The sequence below is a fragment of the Diadema antillarum genome, unplaced genomic scaffold (assembly GCF_040938485.1).
Source record: "Diadema antillarum isolate AM-2024a unplaced genomic scaffold, OU_Dant_1.0 scf00000226, whole genome shotgun sequence".
In the NCBI taxonomy this organism is placed as follows: Eukaryota; Metazoa; Echinodermata; class Echinoidea; order Diadematoida; family Diadematidae; genus Diadema; species Diadema antillarum.
The window spans coordinates 1,276,746-1,301,432 of NW_027271115.1; the positions used below are offsets into that span (position 1 = coordinate 1,276,746).

Below are 24,687 nucleotides of genomic sequence, written 5' to 3' on the forward strand. Positions count from 1 at the left end.
ATGTTAATGCAGATATCCAGAGTTACAACATTGGACTTGAATATTCATCAGGTCAACAGCTGTCTAATAACAATCTCGCCCATAAGAAACATGGAGAGAGGGAGATTGTGTCATCTGTGCGGTGCATGATATGCAAATTATGCATGTGTGTGTGTGTGTGTGTGTGTGTGTGTGTGTGTGTGTGTGTGTGTGTGTGTGTGTGTGTGTGTTTTATGTCTGTCACATTTTCTGACTCTAGTCCCATTCTGGTCTGTGGTTTTCTCCTACCAGGTTTGGTGCTGAGCTGCCCTTCGTGTGCTGCTGAGGGGGGCAAGTGTGTGGTGGGACAGCAGTGCCCCCTCTAGCCCCACCCACCTCCAGTTTGGAATTGACCACACCCACCACCCCACCAGAGGTGGTGCCATGGAGCTCCACATCTTGGAGCATCGGCTGCGGGTTGCGACTGTGAAGCGGTCAGATCTGCTGCCCTTCATTGGCTCTTTGGTCAAGCTTGCTCTTCTCCATGAACAGAGGTGAGAGTTGATTCCCCCCTGGAACCACCTGCCCCCCACCCCCCCAAAAAAATGAAAATAAAAATATTGAGAACTTATCTAATATTTCATGTGATGGCAGTATCAGGCTCTTCAGATTCCTGATTATCGTATCTATACTTCCTGAGGGATTGAATCACAAAAGGCTGTATCGTATCTCCATTTGCAAGCATGTGCTCAAGATAAGATTATAAGATACCTTTTCTGTGAACAAATAGTACCTCACAGTGGTATGCACGGGCTCAGTCTGTATTTGGACAAGTTTGTTTGCACAATATAACTTTGCTGTATTGCATTTCATGTGATGACTGCATTCATACAAATATTCATGATGGAAAAACAAAGATTTTGAAAATATGTGAGTGTTATTTTCATTAAACTGAACATGTTCATTTTGATTTCTTTAACCTATTTATGAACTTTTGTTGACAAGAATTTTCCTGGATCTACATGTATAGTAAGACTTGCCGATGAGGAAAACATACAGTCAGACCTGCACAACCAATGTTTTTCGTTGACTCTAGTTACGAGCACAAATAAGCGAAAAAAAATCTGACATGCTTGAATATCAAAACAGGTAAAAACTTGATATGGCTTCACGTTAATGATTGAGGGACCATTGTAATGTGCAAGTGTCCATGCTGCATTGCGTTGTGCACTGCTACTAAAGCCTCATAGTGAACACAGTGGTACCAGTTGTGTATCAGGGAAGATGAAGGGGCGAACAATATCACACACCCATTGGTACGTGGATGCAATTGGTATGCAAGTGTCATCATTAATTGTCCACACATTTTGAATAATCCGCAGCTCCCAAGTTTCATTTTAACCCATTGAGGATGAGTCCCGAATATACCAGGGCAAGTGTCTATGGGAAATCCGTGTTGTAGATAGCAAAATCAGTCCATCCTCAATGGGTTAACCAATCTCATTCTCTTGGATAGGTAGAGTAAAGAACCATGTTGATAGTGTGTTGAAGAATGTTTCCTGATTAGTTCCTTTGCATTGCATGACATGTCATGGCATTTTAATGGCATCAGACCAAATCAGAAAACCAAATAGACTGTTCTGTAATGTATTAAAGTTCATGGCTGTTTCTTTTCGTACATGTACAGTCCAGTAATGATGTCATTTTATTCCCGGGGCTGCCTCCAATAAACCATTTCGGGAATGCATTCAAATTCTGTGCATGATTTTTTCTACAAAAGTTGCCCCTGCCAACTGCAAAGCTTGCTGCAGGCTTGCCCTACCTAGCAACAACTAAGTGATTCCTGCCAAAGGAATTTGATTAGAGGGAGCAGGTGAATGAAATGCTTCATTACTAGGCTGTAAGAAAATAAATATACATTGTAATACAATAATAGGCTGCATTCACATAGAAGTATACTATTCGGGTATTCGGGGCTCGTTTTCGAGGGCACGCGAATAGCTTGAATCGAACGATAGGATTTCTAACACTGGTTCACATAAGAGGGCACTATTCGAAAGTACCGAATAGCATAGAATAGTATAGCATAGTGGGAATCGAGCTTGTTCGATTTTCTTGCAGTGTATACCGTCTCTCTTTTATGAAATAATGACAATTTTGGTCTGGATTTGCCCTTTAGCAAAAATAAGCATGTAGACTGACATTCTGATGCAGTTTAGAAATTGTTAATTAGATTTGCTGGGATGTAGGAGGAAGAATTACTCACTGCATGGGATGGCGAGTTGACGGTGCGGATGATGGTGTACTGGGTGCCTCAATAGCGAATAGCGAATAGCGAATACCGTATACTTCTATGTGAACGCAGCCTTACAGAAATGGTCAATACGGTTCCTTAGGCAGGAATTTATTTAGCATTCGTAGGTTGTTGCTAGGTAGGGCAAGCCTCCTGCAAGCTTTGTGGTAGTAAAGGCAACCTTTTGTGAACACAGCATGCATAGAAAGTGAATACTAGTACATGAAAGAAATGGCTACATTACAGCAACGTCTGCTTCCCCAAAGCTGAATACATCTGTATCATAGGCTTTTGTGCAGACATGGCATTGGTACAGCTATCAAATGTATCAGTGCATGTAACAACAACTTTCAGGAATTTATGAAGTATTTTCAAAGAATACTAAAAAGAAAGAACCGAAGTATAAATATTTCTCAGAAGTTCACCATAGCTGTATCCTAATCAATTCTGAGAAAGAACCATGAGTCAGATGTACAAACTTGTAGCACGCAATATTAAAATGCCACTTCCCATCCTGCTCATCCCAATTGCTATTACCCTCAGCTGATACAATGTATGACTGTACAAAAAGACTGTTTTTGTTTTTGTTTTTGTAGGTCAAGTGCATTTTACTTTAATCCAGCACCCCTTCCTGCAATAAGCATTATGCAGGATGAAATTCTAGTTGTGTGGCCAACAGCAACTAAAGCGCTTGATGCAGCTGTATAAAACACATGATTCATAATTTTCCCCTAGACGACCAGCAATAGGCATTGAACAATAGCAACCGTACATGTATGCAGCCCTGGAGTCTGTCCACATTATATAAAGTGTGATGCATCTAACCATCAATGGAGGACTGTGCAAGGGATATTCATGCTTTGAAATGTGTAAATTCCCTCAAAGAAAGGGAGACTATAGATTCATGTTTGTGTCACTATCCATGATGGTATTAAGTTGTCATCTCAATTCAGGTACACTTCATGCAGTTTTGTAAAAGACCCCAGAGTTGCAGAGGACTATAAGAGTCCAGTGATCATCAATCATATACTTGTAGCTCCCACTGTACCAGAGCTAATATACTCTCAGTTGCTAGTAAGGCCTGCTGCCATAACAGTGTTTTCATTTTGAATGCATACAGTGTTATGTGTATCTATAATGCTTTTGCTATCCTTGCGCTGTGTGGCGTGGCTCACGGGCAGAAATTTTTTGCAATTTTTCAGGAAATGTTATGTATGGTAGCCTGTATCTTTTGGCAGAAAAAGAGAGAGAGAGGGAGAGAGAGAGATCCTGCAGGCATCGGTGCCTCAAATCATCTCTCTGGAAGTGGGCATCCGTGCCGAAGTTTGTGCACTGCTAGTATGCGTGACGGATACATAGGTGCATCGGTGGTAGTTGCGGCACGGATGCCTTGGCATCCGTGCCGTATTTCATGTATGTAAAGCCAATACACTAATTCTACACTACATTGAGGACGGTTTGATGTCGCTACAACATGCATTTCACACCTGCCCAAGTATACTGGGGACTCGTCCTCAACTTATTAAAAATCCTGCTATGGAGAACAGGGATATTCCAAGGTAAAAACGCTGATGTCCCCTCGGAGCATTAAGTACAACCCGTTTGTTTTTTGTTTTTGGTTGTCACAGTCACTTTCGTACATGACACAGTGTGTACTACAGTATGTGTACTGTAGTCCCATACAAACATTTGTGTGTGTGATTCAAGTATGGTTGGACCGCCTGATGTTTATTTGCTTGATAAGAATATTTAACACTGAAATTTACGTAAAAAAACTTGACCCACATGATTAATAAAATCCAGTACTATCAAATGCCGTTGTTTTCTTTTCAATTCGAAGTTTCAGTGCAAAAATATCGCCGTCGAACTTGCGCTTGCGTGGCCTCGTTTCAGCTAGTCCCTATGGCGCTCGATATAGAGATCGACCGCTGTTTTTGCATTGACAATGCACGCAAACCAAGTTGTATTGAACACTCTGTTGTACGAAGCTTTTTAGAAACTTCCATAGACATTACAGTATGATTCGGCTAGAATATTCATTCGAAGTTTTATCCTTGATTAAAACCAGCATTAATGACCAGTGAATTTGCACGTTTTCCAACACATCCTCATCGACAGTCAAAGCCAATCCATTTTTATGTGCTCTGTGTGCATTGAAGTGCATACATGTACGTACTAAACGTTCTGTGCACCAATAATACTAATTATGGCTCTACAATGTGTACTTCATACCTGGTTAACATACCTGGTTGTGGGCATTAATGTTATACAAAACTTATTTGCCCCTCTGCTGCTCCATCATCTGGATATGGTAACTAGCAAACTTTTGTTTTCTGTGCTGTGCAGTTTTAGTGAGAACATGGGCATAAGAATTGTTGTTCGGGGTTGTATTTGTCCTTTTTTGACTTCCATGCTTTCTCCAAGTTGGATTTGAAAGAGTTGAGTGATGTACTGTTTACCACATAATCCGGGAGATTATTCCATTCCGTGATGATACGTTGTGAGAAGACATTTGACCGTTTTTTTAGTTTTGCATCTGTTCTTCGTTACCTTGAACTTGTGCCCTCTAGTCCTGTTGTCAGTTCTCAAGTTAAAAAACTTGCTTAGTCTAATGTCTTCCGGCCCATTCATAATCTTGAACGTGTGGATAAGATCTGTTCTGTGTCTGCGGTAAAAGAAGAAAATGATTGTTTGATGAATCCCATCTTACGATTTGAACTTGCTGTGATGTTGTCTACATGAGTTGAGAATTTCAGCTGATTGTCGAACGTGACACCTAAATCCTTCTCAGTGGTAGAAGATGAGATGAAGGGACCTTGAGATGTAAGACTGTAGTCAAAGCATGGGTTATTCTTCCCATAATGAACCACATTGCATTTATCTGTATTGAAAGGTAACTTCCATATGTCTGCCCATTTGCTCAGCTTTTCAAGATCTCTTTGCAGGGCTGTGTGGTCACTGATGTTGTTTACAACAGAGTAGAGTTTGGTGTCATCGGCAAAAAGTTTAACTGTCGTCGTTGGCACTCCAATGATATCAGGCAGATCATTAATGCAGGGCTCGACGCTAACGGTGGCCCGGTGCCACCAAAAATGAAAGTCGGGCCACCAAATTTCAAAAAAGGGCAAATTTGATGGCCCGCCTCGGGCCACCAAATTTTTTTGAAAAGTATGTCAATAAATTCGTAACTTTTTGCGCCGGAAATTAGCAGTTAAATTTGTTCAAAGGATGGATGAAAAGGACTGAATGAATGCCTGAGAGTGAGTGTTGCAAGTTTGTTGCGGTTTATTTATGAGTAGATATGTCCAACTTCTAATTCTTACCATCATAAATCTGAAATATTTGACTCATTAAAAAAAAGGACTTTTAATGTTTTTATTGGGTTTTTTTCGGGACACCAAATGTTTCCTCGGGCCACCAAAAATTTGAAATTTAGGATTTTGGTGGCCCCATCGGGCCGCCAAACAAAAAAGTTAGTGTCGAGCCATGATTAATGTAAATGAGAAATAACTCTGGTCCAAGAATGCTGCCCTGTGGTATGCCACTCGTTACATGGGTTGGTTTAGACATAGTTCCATTTACTACTACATGTACTTGTTCGCGGTCTCTTTCAATAAGGGCGGTCGATATGTACACTGTAGTAGGGTTACCATACTACCCTGTTTGTGTTAGTGTAGTAGAGGTGTATTAAAATCTCTAGGCCCTATTTTTGGTCTCCCCTCATGCGTAATCTTGAACGGCCTGCTTGCCTTTCATTATGGTGTCGTGTAGGGTCTAGGGTGGTATGTCTAATGTTAACTATACACCGCCTAGTCACTGTATAAATAGTGACAGGGCTGTACCGGAACAGCCCACAACACAAAGAGAGCTCAGCAATCGCTTTATGATCGCTTTGAGTTTTGATTACTTGACATCATTTTTTTGTCACCTCAAACTCATTCTGTACCAGTAATCTTCATTAATGACACCACATAGCTATGTTATTGATATTGACATACACATTTCACAACTTACCGAAAATGAAAATTATATGCAGTGTGCGCGAACGGTACATCTGATTATCGGAAGTTCACGAGATCGGGTTGACCATGCTACTGGAAGTACCTGCTACCAAAGAGCGCACACATCCTGTAGGCCCTACATTGCTTCACTTCCAGATATGCACACGCACTTTACAGTTGAACCTCTCTTATCCGGCCTCCCTTTATCCGGATCTCTCTATTATACGGACGCAATCTCGCCATGATTTGTTTTAAAAATAATTACGGGAGGAAAGGGTGATTCCCAACTCCTTGAGATCTCCTACACAAACACGACGAATTACATATTGTCAGTACTTGATACATTTCTTAATAATTATTTAGGTAAATCATCCCAAGAATTTATAAAAGAAAATGATTTCATTCTTGCAAACTCGAACCTCTATTTTGGGGTCTGTTACTGAGCGTAACACTAAAAAGGTTGCAGTATACACATTACTACATGTGGTACTACAATGGGCTACATCAGTACATGTGTATGTATATGTACATGTATAAAGCATTGAGTCTCCCGATATCCGGCCAAATCCCTTATCCGGATGAGCCCCAGTCCCGACTTGTCCGGATACGAGAGGTTCAACTGTATTTTCATTTGCTTGAGTGGTCAATGTACAATTTTGAATTTTGCAATAATGAACCCCGACGGTCAAGGACCATGCGCTAGAAAGTGACATTTTTTGGTTAATGGACGTATCGTGAGGGCTCTCTATGGACTTAAATACCTTCTGTAATTCTAATCACACACTATACGTGAGTAACGTACAAATGTTTATGAAGTAATGCATAAATTGTTATAAGTTTTGTATTCGGGTTGTGGTTCCCCATTTTGATGGCAAGGCCCTGTCTGAGACTGCTCCGCACAGCGTTTGGTCTGGCTTGTCTAATGTCAGACCCATCTGCAAATTTCCCTTGTAGAAATCTAGTAGAGCGACTGTTAATTGAAAAAAATAATGGTAATTATTATCATTTAGTGATGGTGAATAAGCCAGTTTGTAATATGTACCATTGTTACAAATTGTACCTCTCTTATTTCTCAATTGGCTAGGCTATTCACTTGTTCAGAAGGCAACATAAGGCATGAGCTTGCCCGACATTCCGATTTATGGAATTCATGTTCAAACAACGAATAGAATTTCTGTAGAGCAGGGGACCAGAACAATTCTGTCAACAGTATACCTGTGGAAGCACATTTTATCATTTTCCCCTGAATGTATGAAGTTTTGTCTTGTTTTGTTTGTTTTTTCTTCCAATTTCCCACTACATACCAAATAAGCGTATCACAAATAGGGACTACTTCTAAAGCTAGTAGTCTTCATTAAAGTATTTTCATCACTTTCTCAATTTCCAGTTCCCGTCACAGGGGATCAGAACAATTCTGTCAATAGTATACCTGTGGAAGCATATTTTATCATTTTCCCCTCAATGCATGAAGTTTTGTCTTGTTTTGTTTTTTTTTTCTATTAGTACTGCCAAGTAACAGGCTTATGGTATGGTGGATGTGCTGGTCAAGCAACATCCCGGATCACATGAATAATTATAACATCACATAGGCTTAAATCTCAGTGAATTTAGAAACCAACATGCTTGTTAAGTTTCGGTGCAAATGCCCTTTTTCTGCTCACGTGCAAAGTGGAAAGTAATCTGTTTGGTTAATCAGCCGGTCATTTATCCTGTAATATGTGGATGAGGTCATCGGCCCTGTTGTATTTCAGGTTTTGCATTGTTTACGTTTGTTTATGTTGGGTGCTTTAAAACTATGTGCACTTGAATAGTAAAATGATTAGTATCTATCTAGGAGCACTGTGTGATGTGCTGCTACAGTGTAGTTTATGACAAAGGCATGAAAGCACAGTAGACCTGGTAAGTTCATAAAATATGAGTTAATGATCTGTACAGAAATAAGCAATGTGATTATGACGTGAAGTGGAAATTGCAATCGATAAGTCACAGTGTGGGTGTTTAACTCACTAGTACAAGGGTCTGCAAAATTAGACTAGCTTCCTATAAAACACAGTCAGTACTGCTGCACTGCAGAGAGTGTGTGCTCTGGTCTAAGGGGGGATCAAGGTCATTAGAGAGGAATGTAGTACTATAGTTTGACAATGTGCAGATGACCACCACGCCTATAGATGAGAACTATCCCTTCACTAGCCCCTTCACACAATACATGAGCATGTAAGAGTCCTCAGATAATAAGTAGTTCTATATTTTTCACAAATTGATTTACACATTTATTCAAGAGGAGATTGATTATAGTAGAAAAAGATAAGTCCCATAATGATGAGAATTATGTTTGCAAAGATGTAAAGTTAAGTAACAAGTGATGAGAAAAAGGTGGAATGATACCAAAAGTAGGGGGGAAGTGGTCAGGCAAGCTCGCCACCATTTTTTGGGAAGGTTCTTTAATGTGCAGCACTGCAGAGTTGAGGGTGAATAAAGAAGCACATTCTGAGGAGATATTTTGTAAGTAGTAAATTGACTTATATTTTTCATATTCAAGATGTTGAATATAGGGATAAACCATACTCTGTAGTTAGGGGAGATATTTTCACTATTCCATATTAATTTGATACAACAAAAAGAGGTATTTTTGAACTGTGTATGGAGTAGTTTGGTTACTACTGTGATTTCATAAAGATGGTTTAGTTCAGTTTGTGCAATGCTATTGTACATTCATATTCACTATTTACTGTACTATTTTGATTCATTGATAACCATGTCGAATATCGGTGAACAGCAGGTATTTAGGGTCTGGTTTCGATATTCAAGACTTCGATGTATCGTATTCATTTGGAAATAATAGCCGTGATTTGGGAAGATATCATACTTCAAGCAACCGATTTCTTCTACAGTATGTGTGTGACATAAAGTGGGATCACATGAATGAGGGCACTAACGCCACTCTCATCTCGGTTTGAGTCATTGTGTATGGGTTGGGTAAATAAAAGATGGAAATGGAGTAATTATATCACCAAGTAAAATGTCTGTGTACATGAGGGGTGGAGGGTTTAGTAGGAAGTAAGTGTTTCATGATTGGTCACAGCGATTAACTGTGGTGAGACATTGTACAAGTATACATATCATTATTGTTTTGCTTGAGTCTATTAAGAGATATTCGCTAGAATATTATATTATATGTGATCTTGGTGGCAGGTTGTCCATGAGACGAGTTCGTCCAATTGTTTGGACAACTGCTGACCTTGGGTACGAATATATTTCAAATGTTTTAATGTTTTTTATTATCCATGTATGTATTGTTATCAGATCAGTTTATTTTCATTTATTATTAGCAGAATTATGGGCCTATGGGTATGTACCTTGTTTTCAAGTTGTGAGTGGTCAGGTTGATATTTATCCTTTTTTGTCTTTTATTACATAAAGGATTATTTTATGATTTCTTACGTGCTTCATGATGAATTGAATCAAAGCATTAGTGTTGGTAATATACTTTGGCAAATGGCAAATGTATGAGTGGGTTGTGGATATCATTATCAAGGTGAAAAGCTGGAGTTTGCATGAAGTTTTATCATGTTTCTGACATATTTTTATTGCGTAGGTTATGCTGTAGAGCAGTGCGTTTGTACAGTCAGTTTAGCAGTAGATTTACTCAAGTGTGTCCTTTTGAAGGCAGGATAATGTTCATTCTCTAAGAATGATGGAGATGTCATAACAAGTATATGAGTATCTGGATTATATCATGGAGGACAACATCGCTGGTTGAGTCAGTGATGTAATGTTATTTGATCGCCATATACTTATTATGCTTTGTTACATGTATTTCTTTTGTGTTCTTATTACAGGGTTTTTTTTTTTTCTTTGTATAGCTTGTTGGCTCGGTTAATTTTCGGTTCGGTTCGCATTTTTCCCAATTGGTGACATTGCATTTGACGCAACTGGAACATTTGTTTTGGCGTATTGAACTGCTTATTTTGCCGGTGGTAAAATAAGAATAGAATAAAGTTCCCAAACAGAAACCAACCAAACTGACTCTCCGAAGTTCTTTGGACGTGTGAACCTTGTGCGTCAAACACTGCACACCCGAACAATCATTTAAAATCAGCAATCAACACAACGAGCACACGACAATTACAATAAATGATGACATCACTGCCTTAATTCTGCTTGTTATTGTTAATGACATAGGTGCAAGAAGGTGCGGCTAGTAGTATCTGCTGGTAGAGGTAAGTTGTTAGCATGCAGGATATTTCTGAACCCTATACAATGTACCTCATTGTCACTCTGTTCTTCCTTACATTTCTCCCTCTCTCCTATTTTTTTTCTGTGTACATATATGCACTTGTGCAACTTCAACATTCAGCTCACTGTTGCCCCTCACCTGTTGCTGTTTGCCCTCTTTGCACTCTGCCTACATTGTTTCCCTCTCTATTCTCTTCTTTTGTAGCTTTTCTTTTCCAAAGTAATAGTCCCTGCACGGACTATGTGCACATGGTGTTACCACAAACCTCGCTCCCTCAGGATACCTGTATTTCTAGTCCAAGATGAAGGAAAATGTTAGCATGTTACCCATGGCTCAAATTAAGCGTGGTCTGGACTGTATATCAGTTAAAGTCTGTTGGCTGAGTGCCATGGAGTGGCTCAATCACCTTACTAATTGCAGGCAATGTGTTTGTACGATGACCATCTATTATGCAAGATATCACATGTGGTATACCTCAAGGAAGCCTGTTTGGACCCCTTTTATTTGCTCTCTATGCATACATTTGTAGGGAACAGAGGAAAAGATTGTAACTTTTGACTGAAAATAAAAGCTTTGCTTAGCTTATCTTTGTGCCATTTACATGTACCTTTTATGCGCAACTGATTTATTATCCCACACTGAAAGCACCTGTTTGACAGTATTTTATACACTTTTAAACACCATAACTTGGTTTTCTTTATTTCTTCCATAATTGGATCCCATACTGACTTATTCTCAGTTTTGACTCCCTAGTACATTACATCATACTCAAGTTCATCCGTAATTCTAACTTCAGTTCACCTTTACAGTATTTGTGAGCTCTAGTGAGTATGACATCCTGAACTCACCCATCATTCGCATCTTATTTTAGGCTCTTCGTGCAAGAAATCAGTCCTGAAATCTGATGACTTCACTTACCCATAATATCACCTCCAAAATTTGCATATAACTCCAGATATAGAAGAATAAAAACTATGAAATTGTGCTGTAAGGAATATTGAGATTCAAATTAATTGCATCTCTATGTCCAAAGATCTACCATATTTCTATCTTTGAGAACAACTATGTAATGTTCATACAATTATCTGATACCAGACAGCACAAGAATTTGTTTAATGATACACTTGAAGGTTCTTAGTTCAAAACAACTGAATGACAAATAAACAAATACCAAAATATCTTGACTTATTTTGCAATTATGGTTTATTTAAAATCTTTATTTCAGATGGAAGGACAAGAGGTTCTTGAGGAGATTGAGGCAATGCAATCTGAACCAGGTAAAAGCATGCATTTATCATTTATTGGTTGTAAAGTTATAGGGACTGTACAGTACTGGTTGAGGTGGTGATTCATGGTTTTAACATGCCTAAGTGAGATAATGAGAAATCTCGAATATGAAATATGAAAGAGCATGCAAGTTTAAGAAGGATAAATATAACATTTATTTGATGAAGATTGGTTTTCAAATGGCTGAGATATCCAAAATTAAAAAAAATTATAATAATAAAAGACTTCATGCCCCAATTTTATTAGGATCTCTTTGTTTCACCTTGTTTTTTGATATCTCGGCCACTACAAAACTGATTTTTATCGGTCTATCTCCTTGACAGTACGATAGCACACTCTTGCTGTCAGCCATGCAATTTAATTTGAGCAAAAATGGATATCACATGGCTGACATCAATATCCATTTACTCCAGTGTTTAATAGACCCATGATCAACTCAGTGTGTTTGGTTGTTTTTTTCCATTGCATGGCTGTGATATCACAATAAACAATCCCTTTCTAAACTTGTTCTGTCAATCATCTTACTAAAAAAAAAAAAAAAAAAAAAAAAAAAAACACGCGATCATTGTGTATCACTGGGGGGGGGGGGGGGGGGGAATGATTTCCATTTCTGTACTTGCTTCGAGAATCTGTATGGACCACATCTGTTGAGGTGTATAAAACAGTGTATGGTCCTTTCTCATGCAATGGAAAAGGATTTCACACTCATTGAAGGATGATACACATCATTCAACTTGATCTGCCTCATTGAATAGAGCGCCTCTATCTTTCATGTAGTGTGAAATCTCGTACCATTGCACTTGTGACCATTCAATTTTTGTTTATCATTTACCTTTATGCACAAGTTTAAAGAAAATTACATGTACTTTTTATAGCTGTTTTGTTTTATTCATCTTTCAGAAGAGGTGTCCAGTGTGGAGAAAAAGAAAAAGTCAAGCCCAACCCCCCGAAAGAGTTAAGTATTGTTGAAGATATTGTCATGATGTGGAAGTTTTAGCTCACCCTAGTTGTTGTCTGCGTATCTTGTCCAGTGCGGTATGCCGTTGTACGTAAACTATTTGCATTTTCATCTTCTTGGGAATCAGTTGGCAGATTTTAACAAAACTTGACAAGGATCATCCCTCGAGGGTAGGGATGCAAAGTTATTCATACATGATATAGTACATGTATCTATGTAGCCTCCAGAGGAAGGGCCCAAAGAAAAAAGAAATAAGTGGGAAATTTGAAAAATTGCTTCAGCAGACCCAAAAAGCATGGCAGTCGACTTATTTCGTATTTTCATATCTTTAAACGGGAATGTGAGTGGTACATGGTAGGACCTTGGAGAGCCCTCCATAGTCCTTAGAGGCAATTTTTTTTTCTTTGTTCATTAGTTTGTTTTAGAGGAGGATGAATGGGAAAAGAGACATTTTCATCTTTTTCACAACAAATGGGCAGATTTCACCCAGTGGGAATATTCATTGAGGGTGAAGATGATCCAAACTTGTGAATAGAAATGGAGCTTGTGGTTCCCATGGTGCTCAGAAAGATATATTCAGACCCAGAAGTATTTATATTGCCGCATACACAAAGTGTGCAGGGGATAGGAATCAGCGTGACTTATTACCCACATCTTACAGAAAACTCCATCTGATTTGCTTAAGTGGTCAAAGACAAATGAGGAATTTTTTAGAACATGTCAGGAATCCCTCCCCCTCCTTCAAATTTTGACTTTTGTGTTTACACATTAATATATGCAGTTCCAAATACATCTAAAAGTGCGAAACTTTGTAGAACCAGACCCATGACATGCTTTACAAAGATACATGTATTTCTGTTTGACTGCTTAAAACCAAATTGAATGGGGTTTTCGGAAAATGTAGGTAAGATGTTATACTTTAAAGGGGCATTGCAGACGATTTTCATAATGTCTCATCCTGTAGTACATACATCAACAGGTCCATGTATACAGTAGATGTTGATAGGCACATGAACAAGTCTTGATCTTTTAACAATTGACACAGTGCATTAATACTATTATTACTTAAAGACTCTGTAGCTCATAAAAATGCTGTTGCACCTGTCATCTCATAGAATCCACAGTTTTCTACTCCAACCTCTTAAAGTGTTCGGTATTCGGTTACTTACTGGAAAGGTCTCTCATCTCAAATCCAGAAAATCGCATAAAGAGACAGTGTGTCTCGTGTGGGGCTTACACAGACCGCATGTCCGATCACCTCAAAAGAAAGCACGACGACTTCACAGATGAGGAGAAGGAGCAGTGGAGAAAGGACATGCTGAGGAAGTACTGCATTTATAACTCATTCATGAAATAATGTCTGCGTATTTGTTACCCACTGCAACAAAAGAATCAGAAAGTCAGGAGGAAAATTTTCTGAAACGGAAATGACATTATTCCCTTACTTTTCCGCTTTTAATGTCATTATAACATGACTCATAAAAGTACTCGGTTGCGGAGATATCAAGGATTTTATTAGCGCATTTTGAGTGGTTTAGGAAATCAGCGTTTCGGGAAACCGTTGTCAAAGTTTTCCTTCAGATGCTATCATGATCAAGGGAAAGCAAGACAGTTTTCATCGTTTGACAATAGAAGGTACGCTCCTAGCAACCTCTGATATGTTCATTCAACCTTAGCACCAGCTGTCTACGTAAGACCAATCAGTAACCAGGATGCCATACACTGACCAATGAGATCACTCCCACATTGCTTGGGGCAGAGTCTAGCTGCAATGCTAAATCCAAATCTTCGGACATGTTCTGTTCCTTTGAAAGTCAGAAATTAATGGCCCAGAAAAATGTGTTTTTTTTTTTGCCTTTCCTTTGATCATTTAGCTTAAAAATTTTGGCAAATGTTAGAAGATACATTATGCTACAAAATCGACAGATTTTCATGATCTGTCTTCACAAAATTAATTTTCTCGGCTCACCCAACAGTGACTTTAGGATCCTATTGTTGTAGCGGGTCACATTTTTACTCACTTATTTACACTTTAAGGTGTATGAATATATTGAAAGATGGCAGTTTAGAATAATTGCATACATTGCACTCCTGTTGCAACGAACACAGTCGTAACGCAATTCAAGTTATAACGAAGTAAAAAATTAGGCCATAATGTCATCCATTTCATTTATTCTTATTGTTTAATTTGGGGTCGTAACGATATTTCAATATAATGAAAGAAAAATTACCGGTTCTTAGGACTCCGCTACATCAGGAGTCCATTGTATTATTTATATTCTAGATTTTTCCAGTGTAGAATATAGACACTTTGATTTTTGATAATCAGCTTGACACTGTCAAGGTTCAAAGTGTAGACGAGAGACCAATCATTGTACAAATTCATTTTAAATGACTTTCAGAATTTTAATTCCCATTGAATAGTACTCTTTGAATGCTCTGGTCGGTCAGGGAGGAAGACCAGCCTCCCCGCTGAGGCCCACTGTGTCATAATTTGTGACCCTGCATCACAAAACGAACAAAAAGTCGCCAAACATTTTTAGTGAAGGTCTGATTCTGAAAGAGTAGACTCTAAGATTTAAAATGATAAACAGTGTGTCCCAGAAAAAATGTAACCGGGTTTCCATGCAACTTTTTACTATCGAAATCATACATTTTCTCTATGATATATACATCTATGGAAAGATTAACTTACATCACTTTATCACTGAACTTGCGCTTCTAAGGTGGAAACTGCAAAGGAACTTCTGCAAAGGTGCAAGAACATGCAGGGCAGAAAGCCGTCCTTTTTTTTTGGGGGGGGGGGGGAGTGGTGGGGAGCTCAGAATTTTTTTTTTTTTGTCCGTTTTTCCCACCCCATCATCCTAAACATACCGCTGATGAACACCTTTAGCTCTGTAGTTAGCTGCATGGTCAGGCAAGCTCATGATCATGATCATGATGTGCTAAATTACGACCCTATTCACAACCGAACCGTCAGTAACAATCTCTTTTACCCCCTCCCTTCATGTTCGTGTAAATTCATTGAAGCATGAAGAACATTGTTATCTGCCAAGGTGGGCATGTCGGGAAAGCTAACTGGTTCCTTATTTACTATCTATCCATCTGGGCAAAATGGAAGCATAATTTATTCAAATTAAGTTTTCTCGAGCAGGCGTTGATCATTTTTTTACGCATGGGATACCATATAAAAGGAAAAAGAATGGATATCAAAGCTATGATTTTTTGCAAAAGATTGCTGTAAAAATCTGGAAAACTCTTTCAAAGTTGACATTTGCTCGTGCAAATGAAACTTTAGTAGCACTACTGTCTATTGTTCTAACTCAGTCATGCACAAATTTTTAACGATGAGTTGCGCATCAAATGAAAGAAGAGAAGTGTATCTTTCAATCAATGTACATCTCATAAAGCAAATATATGATTATGATCGCAAAGAACTGCACTAAAACTCGGGTTACATTTTTTTCTGGGACATGCTGTATAACTCAATTCACATGGACTCTCCCAAGCTATCTAAATATATTGAAAAGAAAGTACACATCCTGGATAAGTGGGAACTAAGAAAAGGGGCTCTGAAGAACAGGGTCTATTCAAGCGTTTAATATTTACCAAGCCGCCCTAGCTGTGCAGTAAATGGAACAAATTACACGGTGATAATCACAAGAGCAACAACAATGAAGGGATTAATAGATTATGCTGAAATTATGCATGCTTTGTAAACACATTCTGTACATGATCAATGCCAACTTTCAAAGCAGTAGCTTTATCCCTTCTACAGATATTGGAGTTTAAAGTGATGACAATGAACAGGGTTTTTAAGAAATGAAAAAAGGACTCTTTGAGAAACCCTTAATCACACTATTCCACTAAAAAGTGTTCTGGAAAAACTGCTAATTACCCAATTTCCTTTTCGGTTTATGATCCCAAACTTTTATATGATGTAGAGAAGACTCGCTCTTTCAGAAAATATGAAAAGTCAAGATTGGATTGGTTGACCTATTTCACCTATTTTCAACTCTCACAAAATCAGTGTGTGCGACTTTTTGTTCGTTTTGTGATGCGTGGTCACATTCATGTCTGTGCAAAGTGCAATAACCCCAAAATTATGATTGCTAGGCCCACAGACAAGGAAAAAAAAAATCTATTCTCTGTTTTAAACTGGGTGATTATTTGAAATATAGCATTAGAGCATTCATTACAGGTTACTTTAATTTGCATCATTAACTGGAGGCCCTAAATATTGTGTTCCTCCTACAGAACTCCGATCAGATTCGGTACTGGGCCATCAAGGCCACTGAAGGCCTGCCAAATTTGTGGTATTCTTGTCCAAAGGCTTGATAACCACCTGTCAACCCAGCATGGCATGGGAAGGGGAAGCGAAGAGATTAAACAACTTCTCTTTTCACAGAAGGAAGGTAGGAATCATTGAAATTATGAATGGACAGTTTATTTGTATGTGAAGATAATTTAGCACAAATAGATTGCAGATACCTATGTCAGTAGCATGCTCAGGATGTATCCTGTATGAATGGGATTACTAGTAGCTAGGATTAAAAGACATTGTATGATCTTCTTCATGATTGTTGTCAGTGATTGTATCTTTCATGTATGTCTGCAGTCATGTTTTGACATTTCAGACATGCTCATCACCCTAAATTCTCCTTTGGAAGGAGAAGTCTTCATCACTTCTGAAAGGTGGAAACATAATTCTTAATGAAGGCATATTTTATAAGCAGGATGGTATTGAATTGACATTGGGTTATATTACCCTGTAATCAAAAGTTTGTTTGCTTTAAAGATTATGCCAGCATCAGTATCTGCAGTCTAATAGTGCTCACACACAATTCTTCATCAAGGCTGGGTAACGTCATCAACATATCTAATTTAATTGATAATGATCTTCTCATTCCTTCATATTCATATATGTTATTGCAATGAAGGATCTGGAATACTGTCACAAACTGTCTAATGCCCCAGTCACATATAAACAAGGATGCTCAAGGATCTACACAGTGATCCGCGGAGATCCGGGGAGGTCCAGGATTTTGGTATGATTGTATACACGGTATAATTACGGCAGCTACACAGATAAGGCTGGAAGAGCGTGGCGTCTACACGGACAAACACGGCATCTACACAGTTCAACACAGCAGCTACATGGCAGCCACAAGGACCACCCTGGATTGCTCTGCCAACACGGCAATCCGCGGATGACGCCGGATGTTTTTGACCTCCAAAAGTTGCCGGTGTTGGCCTCCCAGCTTCAACACGGATCTCCTCCCAGATCAGGTCTGGGGTGGCCCCGGGTAATCCGGGATATCTATGTGACTGGGGCATTGTCATGAAGACGCATTTACTGAAATGGCTCAAGGAAAAGAATAAGGTAAGTTGGTCATTGTTTACAAGCTTTTAGACAGTTTACTTTTGATTTGTTTTGTTTTTTATTGACATGTTGCTTTTTTGTCCAGGGCGGACAAGGCATAGGATAAATGAAAGAAAGATATTATTCAGAGGGGTGAGTTTCTTGAGTTTGTCTCCCTCTCCACATGAAAAATTTTTTAAAGGGGCATTCCGGAGAATTTTCGTAATTTCACATCATGTAGTACATAAATCAACAGCTTCATGTATAGATTTGTAGAATTTATTGTGGTTCTTGAGCAGAGAAACAGTACTTTCAAAAACTTTAAACAAATTACACTGAACAAAGATGATGACATAGGAGCCTCACATACATGTATCTCAGAAATGTAGCAGTGTCATTCCATTACAATACCGCATTTTTGCAAGCTCACCTGTGTGTAATCTATGCATGCCTTCTTGAGCAACATCTCGTGCATTCTTATGGTGAGGCTGGCATGTCATCATCCTTGTTCATTGCAATTTGTTATAAACTTCGAAAACATTCTTATTTTTCATCCCATTATAAATCCTGAAACTCTGTACCAACTATCATTAATTTATATATGTTCAAATGTAAAAATGTGAAACTCATCCGGAGGTCTCCTGTAAGATTGCAACTGCTGATCTGTAAATTAACAAACATGTGGGAAAAAAGGAACCAATGGGACTCGAATTGTCAGCTACTGCTTTCCGGGCAGCGACATTACCTCCAGATGACAGGTTCGAGTTCCACTGGTTCCTTTTGAAGAAACTGAAGAAACTCATGCCTGAACCTTCACCCTTCTGAATAATATCTTTCTTTCATTTATCCTATGCCTTGTCTGCCTTGGACAATGTCGGAATCTCGAAGCTTGAGTATTTGTTCCATTTTCATCGTGTCACTGCCCTCAACCAGGGACAGCCTGGTGGTAGTGTTGCTGCCCAGAATGCAGTAGATGATAGGTTAAGTCCCACTGGTTCCTTTTTTCCGACATGTGCATAAAATTCTTAGAGGAATTCACAGATAATTTCAGGAAAATTGGTTTTGAGATGCCTGAGATATCCAAAAAAGCAATCCCAATAAATGTGTCGGGCCACAACTCCAGTCAGGTTCTCTTTGTTCTACTATGTTTTTTGATATTTCAGTGATATGAAAACCAATTTTTCTGAGATGAAGTTTTGATTTCCCATAGAATCATGGCATCATTTCGTAGAGAGGTTTCTAAATATCTCACAAAAAATTGCAGCTGAATCCTCACCTAAAACAGTACTGTACCGTCCCTTTAATTTTATTACCAAAAGGTCTACCGCATACTGTAAAAGTGGAAATTTCGCGGTGTTGAAATTTTTGCGCATTTCGCGCAACCAGAAACTAGCGCGAAAATAAAAGCACGCGAATAGTTTTGCTTGTCATATGTTCCAGTAGTTGACGTTTTGATTCCGCAGAATTAAAAACACGCGAAACTCTTCTAACCACGCCGAGCGCGAAAAATTAGTTGCGCGAAAATATCCACTTTTACAGTACCTTTCAACTAATAGGAATATTTGTCAGTTTAGTTCTGCTAGTCATATTTCAAGTTCCAATTGTGTCTTGTGAATTTTCTTTAAATTTGAGTAAAACAATATATAATAACATGGATTTTTTTGGTGTTAATGATGAAGTATTGACAGTTTTTTTTTTGAGGTTCTAACATATCAACTTTTAACAATCTTGTCACGCATGTAACTTGCTCGTTTAAATAATGCCATAGAGTCTGCTCATATACTGAACATACCCACGCTATATGCTTCAGGCAAGGCTGTAGACAGGAATGTGCTGAATTTCTAGTTTGTTTCAAGAGAGGAATTAGAACTCAAAGTTCAGGTGGAAATGTGCTGTGAGACATGTTCTCTTTGCGGGTAATACATGCATTTAAGTTTCTAAGATGTATATTACTTCCAATATGTATCCAGACTTATTCTTCCATTATCATAGAACATGTTGTATTAAGCGCTAAATGAATATTTTATATTATTCTTCTTCTTCTCCACAGCATGACTAGAGATGATGTGAATCAAAACAAAGTTACCTTACCTTTTAGCTGAATCTATGGTATTTGGGACATGTCACCTTGAGCCATGTTCCATTATCATAGAAACGGTTATGCGTAAAACAATCATCGATTGGAGGGGAACTCGTTTGAAACAGACCTGGGAAGATCCTTGAGTGACTTTTTGATTTCTATTTTCTTTCTCTCTTTTTTTTACAAAAACACAAAATTAATATGAATATTAGTTTAAATCTTTAAAGGTGAATTAATCCCAAATGAGGAAGCTAGTGGGTGTTCAAATACTTTAATTTCCTCAATTAAATATTTTGCATGTTTCCTAATTTCGAATTAATTTTATTAATGCGTATGACAATTTTTAGCCTAACGATGCGTTTCCACTTGTTAAGGGCTGTATTGTTTTCTGTGTTTGTATTTCAATTTATCACAATTAATATCTTTGTTTATGATTGTTGGGATTCACCATATGACACTCGTACACATTTTTTTTCTGCCATATCCAAATATCTTCAAATACCCCAAAACTGTCAATGATAGGGACAGTCATACTTGATGAAATGAAATGCAGTGCATGAAAGAAAATGAACACTTGTGTACTCTGTGTTTTGATATAGCTTCTTTCTTGATATATTCATCAACCACTCTTGCACAGCTTACATGTTCATTGTAACTGAGGTAAAAAAATACTTTGTGTTTGTGCTGTGCATGCACACAGGAGCTTTGCGGATAATCTGCAGAGTGGTTGAAAGGTCATGCAAGCTCTCACTCGTATCAGGATTCAGAGATGGAGCTCTGTGATTTTGGAGAATGTTCACAGACAAAACACCTCCAGACCTTTATCTAAATTACCACTATTTGGATGAGATCACGAGAATCATTCAAATGACACTATCTTGGTTGAAAACCCTCTAAATTTCATTTTCTTTTCATAGATATTACATTCAATTTCATATAACAATCTGATTTGCATGGTCTGAAATTTCCTTTCTATCACAAAGGTCCACTGTAAAATTCTAACTTTTGCACCAAAGAAACATCTTGACATTTTACATGTGTTGTGAGCGGTTCACATAAAATACATTTTAGATATCTCCATCAACCTACCACAAACTTCAAAGCTGAGAGCTTCAAAGAGCATTGATTTAACATTTGGCACAATTGCATGGTTTTATTGCTTCTTGGTTTAAGTTCATTGTGTTTGATTAACCTACAATCAAATCAATCATTAACTTTGCTCACTAACTCACTAACACTTTGTATTATCTGTGGGCTGACAAACGTAATATGCATACTTGAAATTTAATTTAATCAATTTGACTATACATAGGTTTTTCCTTGAATGCAAACTTTAATTTACACCTGGGTTTGCATTTCTGTCATTGTCACCTGGTTATTTTATTTTTCTTTCAATACACTAGAAAGCATGAAGCATTAGATTAAAATGTATAAGTTTACTAGAATTTTTGAAAAAAAACCACATTTACATATTTTGTAAAAAAAAGCAAAGCTTGATTTTCTCCATGAAATCAATGAATTAGAGTATATGAGTAAATCAGCCAAATGGAATCTTTGCCTTCTCGAAGGTGATGGTTTTCCACTAAGTTCTTCTTTCCAAAATGTACTAATTTCAACTTGCATGTACTTATGAATGTAAAATCTTTGTTTCCCTTTTCAGACTTTTCCACGAGCCTGATAGTATTCCCCCACCTCCACAAAAAAAAAGAAGAAAAAGATGGATGCACTGTAAGTACTATCACCAGGTAATGAACAAGCATAAGACCAGAAAAAGAAGGATAAAATAGAACCAATGTTGATTTTCATGTTGGATGCATAGTTCTTACAGTTTCTTTTTAAGCAGAAATGAGGTACATTGTGGTATCACATCTCTCCTTCTTTAGTTGGAGAGGGGGCAGACTTCATAACCAAATACGGGAAGGAGCTGGAAGAAGGCCTCGCCCCAAAAACGGCAGAGCAGCATGTCGGCTACATGAAGAAAATTCTTGAATGGACTGAGGGCCTCAAACCAATCTTCACTAGGGATTCGTCATTTGACATGTAACTTATTTTGTTGCAGCAGTTATTTACCTTTTCTTTTTCCTGCATTGTTCAGTGCAGCTTTCACATTTGTCTTCTTATCAATGTAATATAACATATGAATTTTAGCAAATCAAATAACGGGAATTGTGTATTAAAAAAAAAAGAGTTTGATTTATGAGCTTTCATGTGCTAGATGGCTCCATTTATAGTCTTCAAAACTTAAACAACAAGAAGAAATGACTACTAGGCAACAGTCCAGTAAAAATAGGGTTTCACCCACCACTGATTGCAACAGTAGGAATTCCACTACAGTGCAACTTGTTATGGACTCCTAAACACCATACTAAAGTCCCAAGAAATCCAATCCAGTGGGGCAAAGTGGCTACATTTACATAATATGAAAATTAGCTCAAATAATGATAAAAATACAGTGTTGCCATGAAAACGAGCGCTTCTAGGTTACAGATTGGAACAGCAAAAGGTTTGAACCCTATGTTTATAATGTCAGTGTGATGCAAACATTTCCATGTACATAATCTGACCCTCATTAGCATAATATGCAAATTATTTTATGTCCCTAAAGGGTATAGAGCCAGCGGTATGTTCAAATGCATCAAAGTGCCTGATATCAGCATATCATGAGTACTCAAATTAAAGATTTCATTTTCTCTTCACAAGAAAAAGAAATGACTCTACTGCTTTGATAGTTGGCATAAGTCACGGGCAGAATGTATTAATAGGACGTATTCAATTTCAGCTTAATCTGATAATACCTTTATTGCTGTTGCTGGGGTGGTTTACATTCTGTGTTTTGTCCCTTTCATTGCACAGCTAGCACAGCTTGGTAAGGATTAGGCGCTTGAATATACCGTACTTCAGACCCCCTTTTCTCAGTGCACATTTTTCCAGGGGGCGTGTTTTCTCTCCCACAGATAGATAGCTTTAATATTGGAGGCCACGTGAATTGAGTTTTACATCATTTTGAAGCGTAGAGTGTACATTTTAGGAATCTGCTTTTAACTGAAAATCCATGTCTGGCGACTTTTGTTGATTCTGTGATGCAGGGTCACATAACATATGAAATATAAATGTGTTTCAAAAACTTATAATGAAAATGTGACCGTGCATCACAAAACGAAGAAAAAGTCGCACACACTGATTATGTGTGAGGACTGAAAATAGGTGAAACGGGTCAACCTAGCCGATCTTGACTTTTTCATTTTTTTCTGAAAGAGCAAGTTTTCTTCTACATTATGCTAAAATTTGGGATCATAAAACGAGCAGAAAAAGTGTGTTTTTTAGCTGTTTATCTCAAGTATTTTTTTTTTTTGTAGAATAGTGTGAATAGGTGTGTCTTTATAGAGTCCCCTTTCATTTTCTTAAAAACCTTGCACACTCTCTTCCCTTTGAACTCATGTACAATTTGCACTGCTATATAATCATGAAATAAATTTGATATTTCTCATTTCAGCATCAAAGACAAAATAAGCACATACGCACCAAAAACCAAACACAAATTTTGGGACAGCCTCACAAAAGCATGTGAAATACTCGAAACAGAACTGGAGCCCTCCTTGCCAGGGCTCTCTCCACATCAGATACAGCGAACAAAAGCCAAAATCATGAAGCGAAAGAGGGCCCTCGACCCCCACATCAGGGAGAGGAATCTCAAGAATAAGGAGAAGATTGGGGGTGAGTTGATACATTTCTCTAGTTGATCAACTCACTGCGCATCCTCTTTACAGTCCACACGATAACTGAGCAGATTTCCTTTTTTTTTTCTCTCCTTTTGTTTTAATTTGGTGTCACAGCTACGATTAGCACTTGTATCTTCTTCTTTGATGAAATGAACATGATCAGCTTATATTTCACAAAATACCAAAGAATCTCAATGCCCAGCTTAGTTGTAGCCTGTGCAAAATCTCTGTATATTCGCACCCATCAGCTGCCCATGTTTCTATGATATGTATTGATGATGAGGATTTCCAGTATTAGGCACCAATTTGACTCATTATCTCTTTTTCTTTAAACTAGATCAAATATATGATGTCATAGAGTAATTGTCAACTTTGTTTGTCAAATGACAGACTTTATGAATGTTGGGGGGGGGGGGAGACAAGACATGTCTGGCAGCATGCTGATGAACTGTATGCATATTTATGCATGTGTAAAAAAAATCATTAATCCACGTTTCAATTTATACCTCTTTGAAACTTTGACCGCAGTTGGTGGAAATTAACGAATATGTGGTAAATTAGAGATATTCTGTAAAAACATATTGGTGAATTAAGGGGCATGAATTGATTGTACCTAACAAGTGTCTACTGTTTTGCCATATGAATTCTGTGCACTCCTTTTGCAACAAATACCGTTGCAAAATTCTTGTTAAAACAAAGTTTAAATTCAAACCTAAAAATCATATGTACTTGTTCATTGTTTCATATGCTTCTCTTTTTGGTTGTCATATGATTTCAACAAAACAAAAGAAT

The 24,687-nt window shown here is 37.9% G+C and overlaps 1 protein-coding gene across 3 annotated transcripts in view; it reads left to right on the forward strand.

Moving 5' to 3' along the window:
- Positions 1-24,687, forward strand: part of LOC139724737 (cytosolic arginine sensor for mTORC1 subunit 2-like) — a 68,577-nt gene that overhangs the window by 1,693 nt on the left and 42,197 nt on the right. For 2 of the 3 annotated variants that reach the window (XM_071635859.1, XM_071635861.1), the window contains exon 1: positions 204-512. In XM_071635859.1, the coding sequence (XP_071491960.1) occupies positions 403-512 (110 nt within the window). In that variant the 5' untranslated portion in view covers positions 204-402. Of the gene's footprint in view, positions 1-203; positions 513-24,687 lie in introns of those variants that run through there. The other variant, XM_071635860.1, reaches the window with a different exon arrangement.